Consider the following 18,560-nt stretch of genomic DNA (forward strand, 5'->3'; position numbering starts at 1 on the left):
GAAGTAACAGAATAGATGGAAAATTGGGCTATATGTTTGCCCGTTAGGGGGGTGGGGGTAAAGTATTTTAACAGTATGAAGCTATAAAACAATTCTTACTGCATAATATGCAAAATAATTGTCCCTAACATAATAGGCATGCGGACCCGTTATACCTTACCCCCTCCCCTAATGTGCAAATATATAGAACAAATTTATTTCTAAATTACTATATTTGTATCTTACTTTGGTATATTTCATTAGGATTGAGTATCAGAGAAACATATTAGAAAAACATTAGGTGGTGGGCGTATATCACATAAGTACCGTTGATTGTTTCAAGTCGCATTGCTACAGTAGCCAACAAAAATTATTTCAGAAATCCATAGAATGAAAGATCAAATATTGGAATATCAAATTTAAAAAAAATTGAAAGCCCTTTAGTCCAGATTCTTAGCTTCCAAGCCAATTGACGTAGAGAATAAGAGAGCCAATCAAGGGGTGGGACTGGATGGGGTGACGGTAGGTCCCGAGGGATGAAAAACTGACCCCCTAGATTTTGAAAATGCTCCCTAGATTTAAAAATATATTTTTTTTAGTATTTAGAATTTGAAGAGAATTGAAGAAATAAAAAAAAAATTACCTCTTACTCCCTCTTAGATGTAGAAAATACTTTTTTGTATTTTAATTTTTTAATAAAAAGTCCTTACCCCCTTACCCTCTTTTTTTGTAAGCTGGATCCAACGGTTAGAGCCAAATCTTTTTACAATTCTGGATGTATGCTTATGCAGCTTGTTTTTGTTTTTTTGTAGAATTTGTGTTGTTGTTTTTTTTTTTTTTAAGAGAAACAAAAAGAACCGATTATTTCAAAAATGAATAACGGTAAAGAATAAATCACTCAGTCCCCATATTTAGTTTGTACAAAAGCTCTTATTTGCTGATTTTCAGCTCCTTATCTCCTTGACTTGGGGAGTTAAGGCTCCACATTCTTTTATTGCTAGAATACGCATAAATCTACTTGCATTTTTTTCCTTTTTGTGTGCAGTTTTTTTTCCTTTTTTTAACTATAAAGTTTCCGGGAGTAAAAACACGCATAATTCTCCAAGGGCCGAAAAAACAGTCATGAGAGAGTCAGGCTGGAATAGGATAGCCTAGTTATCACAGAATTGTACCACATATGAAAACCTAACAATTTTCATAAAATAAACTGCCATATTTTGCATTGGAGTAAGATTTGAAAAATTTCTTGTTTTTTTTTCTTTTCTTCCCGAAGGACACCGTGCTAAAAGGGTTGCCGTAGTTCGAAAAAGAGCTCCCTAGAAGAAGTTATTTATCACATATATTTTAGTGTGGCATGTGGTGGCAAGTTATGGCGAGAACTAATCATTTTGAAATTTGATTGAGAAAGAAAATCAAATGTTGAATCTAAATATTCTGAAAATTTAAAGCCCTAGTATGAGAAGTCTCAGTTTTCTGGACCCTTGCCTTGGGGATAAAACTCCCCCCGCTTATATATTGTATGGCCCTATATCTTTCTAAAAAATGTCTGTTGAATACCAAATTAATATGCTTCAAGAACTTCATTTGAAAAAAAATCTTGAGCTAAACAAAGGTTTGTCACATAAATTTTCATTATGACAAGTGATGGTGCTAAAGAATCAGAGGCGAATCCCCAGCATTTTTATTGGGAGGGGGAAAGAAAGGTTCATATCCGGATAGTCAAGAAGCTAAGGCTTTATAATATTATTTTTTCCAAATTATTAATTTGTTTTATTATTTTATTTTATTTAAATTATTTTCCAATTTTTCCAATAAAGACAACTGCTTCCCCCTCCCAAAAACAACGCCCCTGTAGAGAATAATGCGTAATTATTTCTGAAACGCAACGGTCGCCTCAAACCCTGAACTTTAAACAAAGGTTAACTTTTCCTGAAAAATGCTTCGAGAAAAATAGCATGTTTAGTGTATGTGGGTTTAAAAACAAAGCAATAATTTTCCAAATTTCTAACCTAACTTTCCATAATTTCCATCATCCTGCAATAACTCAAATGTAAATATTATTCCTAATGTAAGTAGGTCAGAGGTTAAATCTGTAATCATCTGAAAATGTATTAGATTAATCTCCAAATGAAACGTTGAATATATAGGCCTATACCACTTTTTGAGGCTCAAGTATTCTCTTTACAAAAAGAGAATCCATTGATCAACACCCTAATAAATTATGCAGCTATATCATACTCTATAGCTGTTAGTTTTATGGATAAAAGATCGGTAAAAAAAAAAAAAAAACACTTCATTTTTTTATCGACTGCGTGTCAAACAGCTCGTGGTAACGAACTGCAGCAAGGAGCGACCCGGCTCAATAGTAACCGAAACTCTAAAAAATAGAGTTTTGATACCAATAGTTACACTAAAAGAATCGCATTTTTATACTGATTTTAAATATATAAGTTTCATCAAGATTAGTCTTACCCATCAAAAATTACGAGCCTAAGAAAATTTGCCTCATTTTAGAAAATAGGGGGAAACACCCCTAAACGTCATACAATCTTAACGATCAGAAATGAGATCACGCCATCAGATTCAACGTATCAGAGAACCCTGTTGTAGAAGTTTCAAGCTCCTATCTACAAAAATCTGGAATTTCGCATTTTTTTTTTCCAGGAGACAGATCAAGGATGCATGTTTATTTGTTTTTTTTTGTTTGTTTGTTTTTTCTCCCAGGGGTGATCGTACCGACTCACTAGTCCTATAATCTTGTGAGAGGGCTCATTCTAACGGAAATTGAAAGTTTTAGTGCCCTTTTTAAGTGACCAAAAAATTGGAGGGCACATAGGAACCCCCCCCCCCCCACACTCATTTTTTCCCAAAGTCACCGGATCAAAATTCTGAGATAACCATTTGATTCACCATAGTCGAAAAACCTAATAACTATGTCTTTGGGGACGACTTGCTCCCCCACAGTCCCCGTAGGAGGGGCTACCAGTTACAAACTTTGACCTGTGTTTACATATAGTAGTGGTTATTGGGATGTGTACAGACGTTTTCAGTGTTTTTTTTTGTTTTCGGGGGGGGGGGGGTGAGTTGAAGTGGGGGGTTACGTGGAAGGATCGTTCCATGGAGGAATTTGTCATGGGCGAAGAGAATTTCAATGAAGGGGGTGCAGGATTTTTTAGCATTATTTAAATAACAATCACAAAAAAAAAAAATATGAAAAGTTTCTTCAACTGAAAGTAAGGAGCAGCATTAAAACTTAAAACGAACAGAAATTACTAAGCATATGAGGTGTTTACATCCTCGCAATACCTCGCTCTTTACGCTAAAGTATTTTTAGTAATTTCAACAATTTATTCTACGGCCTTTATGATTCAGGGGTCATTCTTAAGGGATTGGGACAAAATTTAAGCTTTAGTGTAAAGATTGAGGTATTGACGAGGGGGTGAACCCCCCTCATATACGCAATAAAAACATACGAATATAGAAGTTCGTTATGTAAGTTAATTCGTAAGTGACGTATATTTTTTACTAATGAAAACGTTCGTAAAAAATTAAAAGTTCTAGTTGCCTTTTTAAGTAATCAAAAAAATTGGAGGGGAACCAGGTCTCCTCCCGCGCTCCTTTTTTTCTCAAAATCTTCCGATTAAAACTATGAGGAAGCCATTTAGCCAAAAAAAATTAATATGCAAATTTCATTTTAATTATTTGTATGCGGAGAGCCAAGAACAAAAGATGCATTAATTCAAAAAAGTCCAGAAAATAAATGTAAAAGGCAAGTTTTTTTTTAACTGAAAGTAAGGAGCGACATTAAAACTTAAAACGAACAAAATTACTCCGTATGTGAAAGGGGCTTTTCCTCCACAACGCCCCGCTCTTTACGCTAAGGTTTTTATTGTTTTAAAAAGTAGAGTTAAGAGAAAGAGTCAAACTTTAGCGTAAAGAGTGGGGCGTTGAGAAGGAAAAGCCCCTTTCATATACGGAGACCACAAGGTATACGTGGTATACGGTATACCACACGCCGGTATGGCCTCTGATACAGGGTACTGTTATGCGATAATTTGATGAAATGATATATCGATATTTTTACTTTCGATAATCGATACCTTGATTTCGATATTTCTGATAAGGTTTTTGCTCAGATTAACTTTAGGTTTTGCCAAAATTCAATAACAAAAATTGTAATTAAAGAGTATTTTGCGCAATGTTTTCGAAATTTTGATTAAAATACAAAAAACTTCCATTATATAAATGAACGTCACAAAAACACTGATTTGGAATTACTCGGGCTTAGGATAAAGATAAATAAGATACTGGCTATTTTTGGCTATTGAAAATCATCCGTATGTCAATAGTTTCTCATTAGAGTTGGTTCTGCCTTTCAGCGATTAAATAGGAAAAACTAAATTTCCACTGAAAGTACGGAGAAACATTACAAATCAAAATAACAGAAATTATTCTGTGCAGTTGAGGGTTAACCCCTTCCTCAATACCGGAATTTTTGGTATTTTAAAAATCTCCTCACTCTAATTAAACGGCTCTTTTGTTTCAGAAGCTGTTCTTATATAATTGGTAAAAAATTTACAATTAACACTAAAAACCAGGTATTCAGGAGAGGTCAGGAAGGTGAGTCTATTTCTGAGACTCACTCCTCATACACGAAACAATTTTCATTCATTTTTACTTTGGATGATGCTCCTTACTTTTAGTTGAAACAATAAATTTTTCTTTAATGTTTTTCAAATAATCCTGGAAAATCCGCCTTTTCTCTCCAAGAGAAATCCTTCCCCCTCAAGAAAATTCCTCCTTGGAAAGTTCTTCCCGAGTAAGATCCCCTTTCCCCCAGACAATCTCATCCCTGCTGACCCCGCAAAAAAAATTCTTCCGGACAATTCCCACTGGAAAATTCTTTTGGTCCAACTTTCGCTTGAAAAAAAGACTTGTTTAATTTTAGTTTCAAATCATGCCAGAAATCTTCCCTCCGTGGAATATATTTACTGGAAATTCTCCCTTCCCAAGGTGTCAACGGAAGGTTTCTCCCGCGCAAAATTGCCCCATAGAGAAACTCTCCCGTGAAAAATCCTTCCCACAGAAAAAACCCCCAGACAATTTTAACTCTTTGAAAATTTTCCCTGGGCAATTTCCTAGGTATATCTCCACATGTAAAATTAAATTAGCAAACAGAAAGTAAGTCAAATAAAGAGAATTTAGTATAAGAACTCTGGTAAATTCCCCCTTGTATGGTTTCCCTTTGAAAGTTCACCTCGGAAGCTTCCCTCCACATGGAAAAATCTTCTCTTGGAAAATCACCACTGCAGAAAATTCCCCCACAGAAAATTCACCCTCACAAAAAATGTCTGTTTACTTCCCAAAAACAAATACTAAATGTAGACCCTAGACATATTTCATAACTTACAACCATTTCCCTCGAGTGTTGCATGGCCGTGTCGTCTTTAAAGGCGTTATTACCTGACTTTTCAACTATGCTGATTAATATGACTGTCTCAAAATTTTGATCAGAGGACTTTGGGATAAAAGGGGCGTGTGAGGAAGATCTAGCTGCCCCCCCCCCAATCATTTTAGTCACAAAATGGAAAACTAGAACTGTAATTTGCGTTAGGGCGAGCCCTCTCCCTCTCCAATACAAATTTTCTCAGACTTCCATGGCTTGTGATGGTACATGAGACTGGATGAATATCATATTTCTGGAGTCGGTGTAAAAGCCAATTCACTTGATGTACCTATTATTATCAGAATTCCATGCTTTAGAGTTTCGGTTGTTTTTTGGCCGAGCTGCTCCTTACTTACATTTTGTTGTCACTAATTACATGATTAACTAATCAGGCTTGGAATCCACTATCAGAAAGGGCATTGGTGGTGGACATGAATATTAATTTTATGACAAATTTATATTGGTATTTCTGAGACCCATATTACAAGACTTAAATGGCTTGAGTGGACCAGTTTTTCTTGGAACTAAAGACTCCCTACAGAAAATCTGGAAAGCCTTGTCAGATGCAGCTGCTGACAAAGCTTGCCTTGCATTGACAACTGACACTTCGTCATGTAATCCCCACAAACTGGCTTGTTTCTATAGTGGCTGAATCGCAGAGTCTGTCATGGCACTTGCATCTGTTGATACAGATTCCAGTAAGGCCAAATCCATGTCTCTTGCTATTTTACTCTCAACTTGGAGAAGATAGTGAGGGCTAATATATAATTTCTTGAAACGCGAATTGAAGCATGTGGCAATCGTGACGAGTGTGATCTGAACAAGGTTTATAAGCCTAGAAGGTATTTTATATAGGCTTGGCTACATAAAATGCCATCTCAGCAGGCTCTCAGCAACATTTGAGAGTCCTCACTAAACATAGTTTACGAACAGGCTGTACTAACTTCTGGATACAGCAGTCCATGCTGTGCATCAGCATAGGCTAGATGAGTCAATGGATTGAATACTTTATTCTTCTTCTCGACCATTTACGAAACAATTTTCTCTGTTGGATCTTTTCTGCTGGATGTTCACCGATAGATACCAAAAAAGCAGAGATAATATCGTTTTTGATATTGATATTTACGTTTTGATATTCGATATCGATATTTGGTGCAATATATCGATGTCAATATTCAATATTGCCTAACACTAATACAAGGAGGTTATATAAATACCTTTTTGATAGTCGCATAAATTTTTGCTCAATTCTATTATGGCCCTGTTCGGGGAAAATAGAATGTGGTACTTTCTTGTGAGGTAATCTTTTTTTGAATCTAAAAAGTGTATCTAGATTTTAAAACCTTTATACGAATGAATTATCTTTCAATAATCCATGACAAATAGTTACGTAAGACCAACCATGTCGAAAAAAATAAACAAGCATGTGCGATCATTCCACTATGGAAGAAAAACTTTCTAAAAATATTTTTTAATAGTGGTTTTAGGGCTCTCATACATACTGAATTTCTTTGTATGGTCTTCATCAAACTCACATTTCTTTTTTGGGGGAGTTTAAACCTTTAATTTTCTCTTTTTTTTGCAAATTTGCAACAACAAAATTGATAAATCAGTTTCAGTTCCTATTGACAAGTATCAATCTGGGCCTAAAACACACTTTTTGAGGCTTATGGCACACAGACTTCCCCCATAATAAATATTCACATGGTCTTCCCCGTAATAGTCGAAGCGCGCAATTAGGCACTATTTGGCGTAATTTCGTCAGCTCTGAAATGAATCAACTTAGTTATGAGAAGCTTTTTGATATTTGTCCATATTAAAAGTTTATTCGGTGAATTTTCTCAAGCTCGTAACTTCTAGTGGGTAATTTCAAACTTACTGAAACCCATTTATAGTCACTATTAAAACAAATTCTTTTGATGTATCTTTTGCTATCAAGATTTATTTTTTTAGAGTTTCGGTTTTTATAAGCACGAGTCGCTGTTTACTTACAATTTGTAACCACGAACTGTTTGATGAAAGACCAGAAAATCTAGATTTGGACCCAGGTAGTTGGAAAAGTATTAAAGTATGATCATGCGGACTTTGCCAATAAAAACATACCCAACGAAAACTATATATTAAAAATTGCTTTTGTAAAACTTCAAAAAATTTGGCTCTGTGTTATGGAAATATTATATATGTAGTCATCTTGTTTTAGCAATAAAGTCTTATCTTTAGAAAGAAAATATCTCTAATCAAACGTTATCTGTTCACGTCATACTGATAGTGAAAGCTTGCAGATAGCCTTTCAATTTACCGGTAAATACAGTACGCATTTTCGAAGGATTACCATTAATTACCCTACTTATTTACCTTGACATACAGAGATTCATCTACTAGTTCTTTTCTAAACCGGGCTTTTTCAAAAACTAGTCCTCGCCACCTGCCTGTTTTTTCTAGATGAAATCGACTGCAACGCAGTGCAATATCCGAGTGAACACCTAGAAAAGAAATTACACCAACTCAAATATCAATAAGTGGGGCACCGTACCCAAGAACCTTATAGCGTCTGAATTTCAATCTCCCAAACTTCTTATTAAAAGTTAAAAAGTTTAATTTGCTGTTTTGTGGAGAAAGTATTTCTATAAATAATTAAATAAATAAAAACAAGTTTTTCCAACTACAAGTAAGGACTAAGGAGCCACGTTAAAATTTAAAACGAACAAAAATTATAACGTAAATGGGAGGGGGGGGTTTGCCCCCTCCTCAGCACCTTGCTCTTCACGCTAAAGTTTTTAAAGTTAATTATACAACCCTTAAGTTTCAGAGGTCGTTATCAATGAATTGGTACAACATTTAAACTTTAGAGTAAAGAGCGAGTTTTGAGAAGGGGGCAATCCCCCTCATTGACGTAATACATGTGTGTTCTTTTAAGTTTTAATGTTGCTTGATGATTCAAAACCTTAAGGATTTACGACCATAGTGATGCTAACGGTACAGTTTTTTTTTATCATTTTATTACAGACATAATATGTATTATTAGCCCTTAGCCATATCTCTACCGTTGTAAATAATGACGAAGACCACACTGCCTTTCCATAATACAACAACAAAAGAGAGAATAATGAAGACTTTTTTCCCAAGACAGTGAACCAACAAAACCTATTTGAATATTTCGGCCCTATATCTAAGGGCCGTCTTCAGCAAAGAAAAAATAAAAAACAATAAAACACTTACAAGAGTCTTGGCTGAACTTTTCGTTAAGAAGTAATGATGCCAAGGCTATTTTAAAATAAAAAATGGATTTTTAACTGAGAACTTTTATTGTAAGTGTTTTATTGTTTTTTATTTTTTCTTTGCTGAAGACGGCCCTTAGATATAGGGCCGAAATATTCAAATAGGTTTTGTTGGTTCACTGTCTTGGGAAAAAAGTCCTCATTATTCTCTCTTTTGTTGATGTACTCTACCATTGTCCAGTCACCTGCTAGCCCTGGTGGAAAAAAAAGGCTTATCCCCGCGTTTCAGTGCTATCCAAGTTAAGATACGATTTTCTGGAATTTTTCGGATGAAGGCCTGAAAACCTCTAGTTGATGATCCGGAATCCGAAAACACAGACTTAGGAAACAGACTCTTACACCGAACAGAGGCTGGTTGCGATCAGACATGGCCTCGGAGAGATCCTTGGAAAGAAGACATTAAGGTTTCAAATAGATAGGAAGAACATATACAATCTTACTTCTAAATAAGTTTGGTAGAGGTTCGAAATACCTTTCTTTTTTTTCAATCCTTCTTTGAAACCAAAATTTCTATCCCACAAAGACCTAACTGGGACAATAGCTTTTCTACAAATTTAGAAGAGAGATCTTGCAACATGTTTTGGTAGATCCCCAGAGCAAACACTGTTTGCGTCTGATTAACCCTTGTGCTACCCATGAATTAATTATCAGAAATACGTGGTTCACGCACAAGACAGTTGACATATATGCTTAGAATTCTCCCGATGGCAGAACCAAGAACCAAATAGACCGCATACTTATTAATGAACAGAGAAAACGTTGTCTAGAAGATAGAGCGTGCAGCGGGACAGTCCGCTTCTCAGATCATTAACTTGTGATAGCCAAGTGCCAACTTAAGCTGAAGATTTCAACAACAACCTGCAAGAAAGTTCAGTGACGAAAAGCTTCGAAATAAGGCTTTACAGCACAGCTTAGATACCAATACAGTTATGAAAACTCTTATCTTGCCCATGAGAAACTTTTGGTATAGAGCTCTGAACTTGGCGCCTCCTCTAAGCCCGCGCTCCGACACGTAGATCGTACTACAACACCCTAGGCGGGAACACAATTTTGTTTTGTTGCATACACAGCTTAGATACCAATGTTGGTATCTAAGCTGTGCTTCCAGTTTCCTGTCTCCAGCCGCTAGCATCGCTACCGCGCACTGTGTCCCAAAAATAAATCGAGTTTTCATAACTATATTGGTATATCAAAATGATTTTGATAATTAGTGATAGAGTGTAGTAAAGTTGTTGCTGCCGAAGTAGTTGATTAAAAGAAGCGTAGGAAAAAAAGAATGGATTAGTGTTACCACCAGGCGGCTTATATAGAAATGAGAGGACATTAAAGCGCCTGTTAATAAATACTCGTCTAGTCATCTGTATTATCACGATTTAAACATTATCATGATATTTTGCAAAACAGTACGAAACTCTAGATAAAGAAGCACGAACGTCTGCCAGGGGGGGGGGGACAAGAGAGTCTACATTGAGTACCTGTCTCGCGAGCCAGAGTGAGCTACTGGTGGTAAGGACAGTAAAGTCATGTACAGGCTAACCAAAAACATAGCAGGCGCCTGTAGAGGCTTCTGTACATTTGACAAAAACATAAATGACCAGGTTCTGAACAGTCGAGAAAAAGTAACAGAACGATGGATAGAACATTTCGCCGGTGTTTTCAAACACCCCCCCCCCCCAAAAAAAAAAATCCATTGACATCCCATATATAACTCCTTTTAATCTTTATATACATTCAGGTACAACTATTTATGATAAAGTTGATAGTGCTAAAAGTCCTTAAAGTTCAAGAAAGCTGCTGGTCATGACGGCATTCCACCGGAGTTACCTAAATATGGTAAAAAAGCTACCAAAGAACCACTTTATAAACTACTGACGAAGATATGGGGTGCCAAGACTCTCCAATTTGAATGCAAGAAAGTTCTGATCATCGAAATTATCAAGAAAAAAATCAGTATGCGAAGAATAACAATTCAGACAATTGGAATTAAGGTTCTGTGTCAAAATTCAAAGACACAAGGCTACAAGACAAACAACATGGTTTTGACTAAATCTACCGTGTTGCGACCTAATCTTCAGGCTCCAGGTATTGTTGAAGAATCAAACGATTGGCAGGTATAAATCATTTTGGTTTTCATACACTTCCGTTTAGTGCAGACAAGAATGGATAGATAAAGTCAATTGCCATTGAGTTATGGGTTAGACAAGGACATCTCATATCCCCAATCTTATTTGAAACTAATTAAAAAAAAAAATCCATAAAACAGGTTTTTGAAAGAAAAGTAAAGAGCTCCATTTAGCCAAAAATAAGCAGAAATGAAGTCAAATAATCTTCCAAGCGTAAACTACCACAAATCAATATCAATTAACAAAACTCAAAACGAACAGAAATTACAATAAATAACCGATTCAAACTCAAAACAAGCAGAAATTACCATGAGCAGGGCTAATAACCCCCATGCCTTCTCAAGACCAGAACACAGTTTGCGCTTCACTGAAAAAAAAAACAACAAAAAACAAATGAATTTATTCCTTAAAGTTTTGATAATTTTTTATTTATGAAAGTAAAAAAAAAATGAAAACATTTAAAACATATTTTGTTTTCAGTAAAGCGCAAATTATGTTCTGATTTTGAGAAGGTATGAGGGTTATCAGGCCTACTCATGTTAGTTTCTGCTCGTTTTGATTTTGACTCGGCTATTTTATGTAAATGTCAGCTTCATATCCTTAGGCATAGTTGCAATAGTAGTCACAGTAGTAGTATTGGTATTACTAGTAGTAGATTTGAATAGCAGTAGTACTACTAGCATTAGTAGTATCAACATATTGCCTTTTGGTCAGTAGAAGACCCCTCTCATTAAGTCGTTGAAGTTTCAACTTAATACAATTAGCCATTTCTATGACATTGCTGATACACATAACGCCTTTGATTTAGTTCAAATTTCCCTCAATATTGTAAATGAAGTAGTGCGATAGTAGTAGTTGTGGTAGTTGAAGTAGTATTGGTAGCATTCAAATATTGCCTTTTCGATCATATCCCTTTTCATTTCCTTAATTTTCCAAATTAATGTACTCATTTACTCTTTTGTTACACCCTTTTGACGATACATATACACATAACGTGTTTTGATTTAGTTCAACGCTCCCCTCAGCATTCTCTGAAAGGCTCATTTGAATGCCCTTCGTGTTATTGGGAAGCAAAGCTCAAACATGCATACCTTTCTCAATAACATATACCATGTGAAACAATGAACGAATTGCCTAACTTACAGCCCTTGTCCTGGGGACTATTGGGAGGTTGACATCGCCGAAGACATAATTACTGGATCTCTCAATAAGGCTGAACAAGATAGATATGTCAAAATATCCGATATGTTTTGAGGAATGAAAGGCTTAGGGTGGGGCTTATTCCCTCTATTCATTTTTGACTCTAAAAAAGGGTACTAAAACTTCCAACTTAAAATCAAATGAGCTCCATCCGATTAACAATTTATACGACCACACTTTCCATAAAAATCTTAAGTGCCCTGGGCACAACTCACAACCCTTGCCCATGGGTTCTGAGGGATTGTGTCCAATACTGTTATATGATTTTTGGACTATTGGTAACAAAATGGCTATCTTACAATTTCAAGTGAATGCTTTTCGGGAAAAGAGAATGTCAGGGAGTGGTGGGGCTCATTCCTCTCCATCATTTTTGAATCTTAAAAGGAAATTAGAACTATACACTTTAAGGCCTAGCCAAAGTCCAAAAATTTAACTCCTTAGTTAATTCTTTTTCTTAGGCGGCAACTTGGTCAAATACAAAGGTATCAGTTTTCTTCGTCGCTTCAACTAAACAAACATAAGAGGGTTGAACTTAAGGGGTTTCTAACTCAAAATTACGATTAAGTGCAGGTTATCCTTAGCAATTCTTCTTGTAATTATTTATACGAAATATTTTTTTTATATGTATTTATTAACCGGCAGTTTGATATCTGCACACTACTTATTCTCTAGACTCTGTTTAAACAGGTTACAACTAAATAATACTTGACTGAATCACTCCTGAACAATACGAGTGGTTAGTCCCTTGGTGTAATTTATGCATTCTCACACGCTCCGATTACAGCTGGATCTAGTCTTTTGAGGGGAATTTTTAACTTCGGAACACAAAGTATTTGAGTGTATTGTATTTGTAAAGTATATGAAGGGACTGCAGCCAGGAAGTATATATTATAGAAAAAAGTTTCTGATTGTTGAACAGAAAATTTTTTTTCTTAATTTTTGATACCTCACAACAACAGTGTCAAGTATAGCAATCTAGAATGCAAACCCGAAACAGGTTTTATAATTATTTTGAAATTATAAAAAAAAAATAATTGTCGGCTTTAAGATTTGATTAGATCAAAATATTCACAAGAATTTTTTTATTTCTATTGACATAAAACCGCCGAAATCACTAATTCAGGAACGCCAGGCAAACTCTAAATGTTTCACATGAAAGGTATGGGAAGATTCCTTGAGAGTGCGTCAAAATGAGTCTCTTCTAAAGTTCACACGACCGATCCATCCACAGAAACCTTATATGCCCCTGCGCATAACTTATAACCCTTACCCCCAGACTCTGGAGGATTCTGTCAACTCCAAAAGCCTTATTATATGATCTTTGGACTATTTTGGTACAAATAACTATTTCAAAATTTCTATCAGATGCATTTGTGGAAAATACAACGTGGAGGGTGGCTGTCCACCGATCACTTTTGACTGATAAAAAGGGCACTAGAACATGATATTTCCAATCAAATGAGCCCCCTCCAGAGTTTTCGCGACCACACTCTCCATATAAACCGCATATGCCACCAGGGTATAATCTACAATCCTTGCACTGAGGGCTGTCGGGGGGGGGGTATCATCCTCAAAGACACAATTTCCAGACCTATCAACTACACTGAACAAAATGGCTATCTCAAAATTTTGATCAGATACGTTTTGGGAATTGATGGGCGTCGGGGGAGGGGCTTTTTACCCTCAAGTCACCTTTTTGCCCATAGTGCCAGCTATAGTTCGCCATCTTCTGATGTCCTTGTTTGTTTTACTGATGATAGCACACTCGGCACTTCGGGGAACTGTGAATCCGAGCTTCGATTAAACTTGGAATACTTGTTTGAGAGAGTAATTTCATGGCTTGATGCTAATTTTCTTACCCTAAATTATTCAAAATCCAATTTTTTGATATTTTCGCATGTTTCTCAGATTTATCCCAAGTTATCAGAAATTTATCAGCCAAATGGGATAATTCACAGATCTAAAGATCAATATGTTCGTTTTTTGGGCATTCTTGTTGATGAAAACTTGTCTTTCAAGCGTCGCATTGATTTGATTAAAATGAAGATATGCAGGAGTCTCGGTATTTTAAGGAAACTCAAACATATTTTCCCTGGATCAATTTTGGAAATCCTTTTTCACTCCTTGATCCGATCTTACTTTAACCCTTTAATTGCGAGTTATATTGTATGGAATAAGTTGCCCGAATCAGCTCGAAGGTGCCACTCATTCGGTTTGTTCAAAAAAATTATTAAAAATTCATTGGCTTCTTAGAAATTATTTTATCTATTTTTATATGTGTATATGCGTGTATGTATGCATATATATTTCCTTATTATTTCATTGGAGTCTATTTTATCTACAGATCTACATAATTAATTTAGTCTATTCAATCTATTAGTCTATTTAGTTTTGTTTTCTATAGTTTTTTTATTTTATTTATATTTTCCTTTCTTCTCCTTTTCGCTCTTCTCTCTGTGAGTAAGTGATCTTTTTTTTTTTTTTGAGTAAGTGGCTCGTTCATTTTCCCCTTTTTTACAGGCCAAAGAGCCTTTGGAGAAATAGTAAAATGTAATATTGTATGTGTGTTTCGTGATGAATAAATCTTATCTTAACATATTGCCTTTTGGTCAGTAGAAGACCCCTCTCATCAAGTCGTTGAAGTTTCAACTTAATACAATTAGCCATTTCTATGACATTGCTGATACACATAACGCCTTTGATTTAGTTCAAATTTCCCCTCAATATTGTAAATGGAGTAGTGCGATAGTAGTAGTTGTAGTAGTATTGGTAGCATTCAAATATTGCCTTTTCGATCATATCCCTTTTCATTTCCTTAATTTTCCAAATTAATGTACTCATTTACTCTTTTGTTATACCCTTTTGACGATACGTATACACATAACGTGTTTTGATTTAGTTCAACACTCCCCTCAACATTCTCAGAAAGGCTCATTTGAATGCCCTTCGTGTTATTGGGAAGCAAAGCTCAAGCATGCATAACCTTTCTCAATAACATATACCATGTGTAAACAATGAACGAATTGCATAACATCCCTTGTCCTGGGGACTATGGGGAGGTTGACATAATTACTGGACCTCTCAACAAGACTGAACAAAGATAGATCTCTTAAAATATCGGATATGTTTTGGGGAATGAAAGGCTTAAAGGGGGGGGGCTGATTCCCTCTATTCATTTTTGACTCTTAAAAAGGGTACTAAAACTTCCAACTTCAAATCAAATGAGCTCCATCCGATTAACAATTTATACGACCACACTTTCCATAAAAATCTTAAATGCCCTGGGCACAACTCACAACCCTTGCCCATGGGTTCTGAGGGATTGTGTGCACTATTGTTATATGATTTTTGGACTATTGGTAACAAAATGGCTACCTCACAATTTCAAGTGAATGCATTTCGGGAAAAGAGAATGTCAGGGAGTGGTGGGGCTCATTGCTCTCCATCATTTTTGAATCTTAAAAGGGAATTAGAACTATACACTTTAAGGCCTAGCCAAAGTCCAAAAATTTAACTCGCTAGTTAATTCTTTTTCTTAGGCGGCAACTTGGTCAAATACAAAGGTATCAGTTTTCTTCGTCGCTTCAACTAAATTAACATAAGAGGGTTGAACTTAAGGGGTTTCTAACTCAAAATTACGATTAAGTGCAGATTATCCTTAGCAATTCTTCTCGTAATTATTTATACGAAATATTTTTGTATGTATTTATTAACCGGCAGTTTGATATCTGCACACTACTTATTCTCTAGACTCTGTTTAAACAGGTAGCAACTAACTAATACTTGACTGAATCGCTCCTGAACAATACGAGTGGTTAGTCCCTTGGTGTAATTTATGCATTCTCACACGCTCCAATTACAACTGGATCTAGCCTTTTGAGGGGAATTTTTGACTTCGGAACACAAAGTATTTGAGTGTATTGTATTTGTAAAGTATTTGAAGGGACTGCAGCCAGGAAGTATAAATTATAGAAAAAAGTTTCTGATTGTTGAGTAGAAAATGTTTTTCTTAATTTTTTGATACCTCACAACAACAGTGTCAAGTATAGCAATCTAGAATGCAAACCCGAAACAGGTTTTATAATTATTTTGAAATTATACAAAAAAAATAATTGTCGGATTTAAGATTTGATTAGATCAAAATATTCACCAGAATTTTTATTTCTATTGACATAAAAACCGCCGAAATCACTAATTCAGGAACGCCAGGCAAACTCCAAATGTTTCACATGGGAGGTACAGGAAGATTCCTTGAGAGTGCTTCAAAACGAGTCTCTTCTAAAGTTCACACGACCGATCCATCCACAGAAACCTTATATGCCCCTGCAGCATAAGTTACAACCCTTACCCCCAGACTGGAGGATTCTGTCAACTCCAAAAGCCTTATTACATGATCTTTGGACTATTTTGGTACAAATAACTATTTCAAAATTTCTATCAGATGCATTTGTGGAAAATACAACGTCCACCGATCACTTTTGACTGATAAAAAGGGCACTAGAACATGAGATTTCCAATCAAATGAGCCCCCTCCAGAGTTTTCACGACCACACTTTCCATATAAACCGTATATGCCACCAGGGCATAATCTACAATCCTTGCACTAAGGGCTGTCGGAGGGGGGTATCATCCTCAAAGAACCAATTTCCAGACCTATCAACTACACTGAACAAAATAGCTATCTCAAAATTTTGATCAGATACGTTTTGAGAATTAATGGGCGTCGGGGGAGGGGGGAGGGGCTTGTTACCCTCAAATCCCTTTTTACTATTGCAAAGGGCACTAGCCCTTTCAATTTCAAGCGAATAAGCCTTTTTCGAATTTTCTACGACAACAAATGGCCATCCCAAAATTTCTATCAGACGCATTTTGGGAAAATACGAGGTGTGGGGGGCATCCATCCTCCGATCACTTTGAATATTAAGAAGGGTACTAGAACTTCTGATTTCAAATAAGCCCCATCCGAAGTTTATACGACCCCACTGTTCTACATCAACCTTAAATACCCATAGGGCTTAACTTACAACCCTTGACCTGAGGAACGGGGGGGGTTGTCATCCTCAAAGACATAATTACCGGACCATTCAAATAAAGTGAAAAAATGGCTATATCAATATTTTGACTGGATGTGTTTGGGGAAATGGTGGGCGTGGGAGGGGGGTTAGTTGTCCTCCAATCACTTTCGAATATTGAAAAGGGCACTGACCCTTTCAATCTCCAATCAAATGAGCCCTTTTCGAAGTTTCTACAACAACTACTTCGATACGAAGTACCCTGGTCTAAAATAAACAAACCCAAAAAAGTATGATAATCAGATGCAGCGCTATAAATATAATAAATAATAAAAATATAAAAAGCTATAAATTTATAAATAAAAGCGCTATGACTGTCATAAACTCTGTTTTGAGATGTTGCAAACTTTTTGACAGCATACAGTTAAACCCTCAGAGATACTTTCAAGACTGAGCATTTGCCGGTGACATACCTCTTGCTACTCATTTTACAAAAGCTTGCAATGAAATATTGGTACGCTAGTTTCAATAGTCTCCCAAACTGGCACATTCATGTGATCAAAATCAAGCTCATGTCAAATGTCATTTTCAACTCGCTTACATCATGTCTTAAAACCGGGGAAGAGAAAAACTGAGGAAGCCACCGAATTAGGTAGTGCACTAACTCAAAACTGCAGATGCGATAAAGAGATTGTCTATCGAATTACATATACAAGTGCGTATCCTTTCAATTATATAATGTTTGGTGGTGTAGCAATTACTCTTAGAGGCTGAAGCTACCCTTCATCAACAGCACCATGATCTCCATTTAACGGATGAATCCGAATCCTGGAGTCGGTTTCAAGCAGTAGAAACGCTTGAAACCGATGTGGTATGATTGCTTGGATGTAAGAGCAACTAGACCTCCGTTGCCTGTGCAACGGGAAGTGTTGCAGCAACTGTTCCCTGTTCCTTAGGGCACAGTTGCGGAGCAACACGTGCAACTGTGCCCTACAGGACACAGTTGCGGAGCAACAGTCTCCATTATGTCCTTCAGAGGACATTTTTCTAATGCGGCTTCGATTGTTATCTTGAAGCATCTTTGATATGGTTTTATTTCGAGCTCCTACTAAACTGAGTTTGGTAAAATGTTTAGCTGGTCCAGAAATAAACGAGAATAACACAATAACACAGTTGACAATTCTGAATATTTACAGGATGGATATACGGAATTTCAAGCTTCAGTTCTCGAAAACATCAATAAAAGTTCTATATGAGTTCATAATTATTTTATCTCTAAAACGTTTACTTCCGAAACTAGGGCCGTCTTAACTTGACGCCAATTCGAAATATTATGTTTCGAGACGCACATTTCGGGAATTATTTCCGGGAAATCTGAAAGAGATACGGAAATAACGTCTTATAGTTTTCTGCTTAACTTTTGATGGTCTAAGCTAGGAAAATATAAAACAAACCAAATTCACCAAAAAATTTAAATTGCCCCGAGGGCATGACAAAACTTCCAAATAGAAAAACCCAAAGA

At 36.1% G+C, this 18,560-nt stretch overlaps 1 protein-coding gene across 1 annotated transcript in view; it reads right to left on the bottom strand.

The window, feature by feature from the left end:
• LOC136029355 (protein bark beetle-like) overlaps positions 1-18,560 on the bottom strand; it is a 141,743-nt gene that overhangs the window by 97,955 nt on the left and 25,228 nt on the right. Inside the window, exon 4 of the mRNA XM_065707660.1 lies at positions 7,781-7,908. Within this exon, the coding sequence (XP_065563732.1) occupies positions 7,781-7,908 (128 nt within the window). The remainder of the gene's footprint in view (positions 1-7,780; positions 7,909-18,560) is intronic.

This window comes from Artemia franciscana, chromosome 7 (genome assembly GCF_032884065.1).
Source record: "Artemia franciscana chromosome 7, ASM3288406v1, whole genome shotgun sequence".
In the NCBI taxonomy this organism is placed as follows: Eukaryota; Metazoa; Arthropoda; class Branchiopoda; order Anostraca; family Artemiidae; genus Artemia; species Artemia franciscana.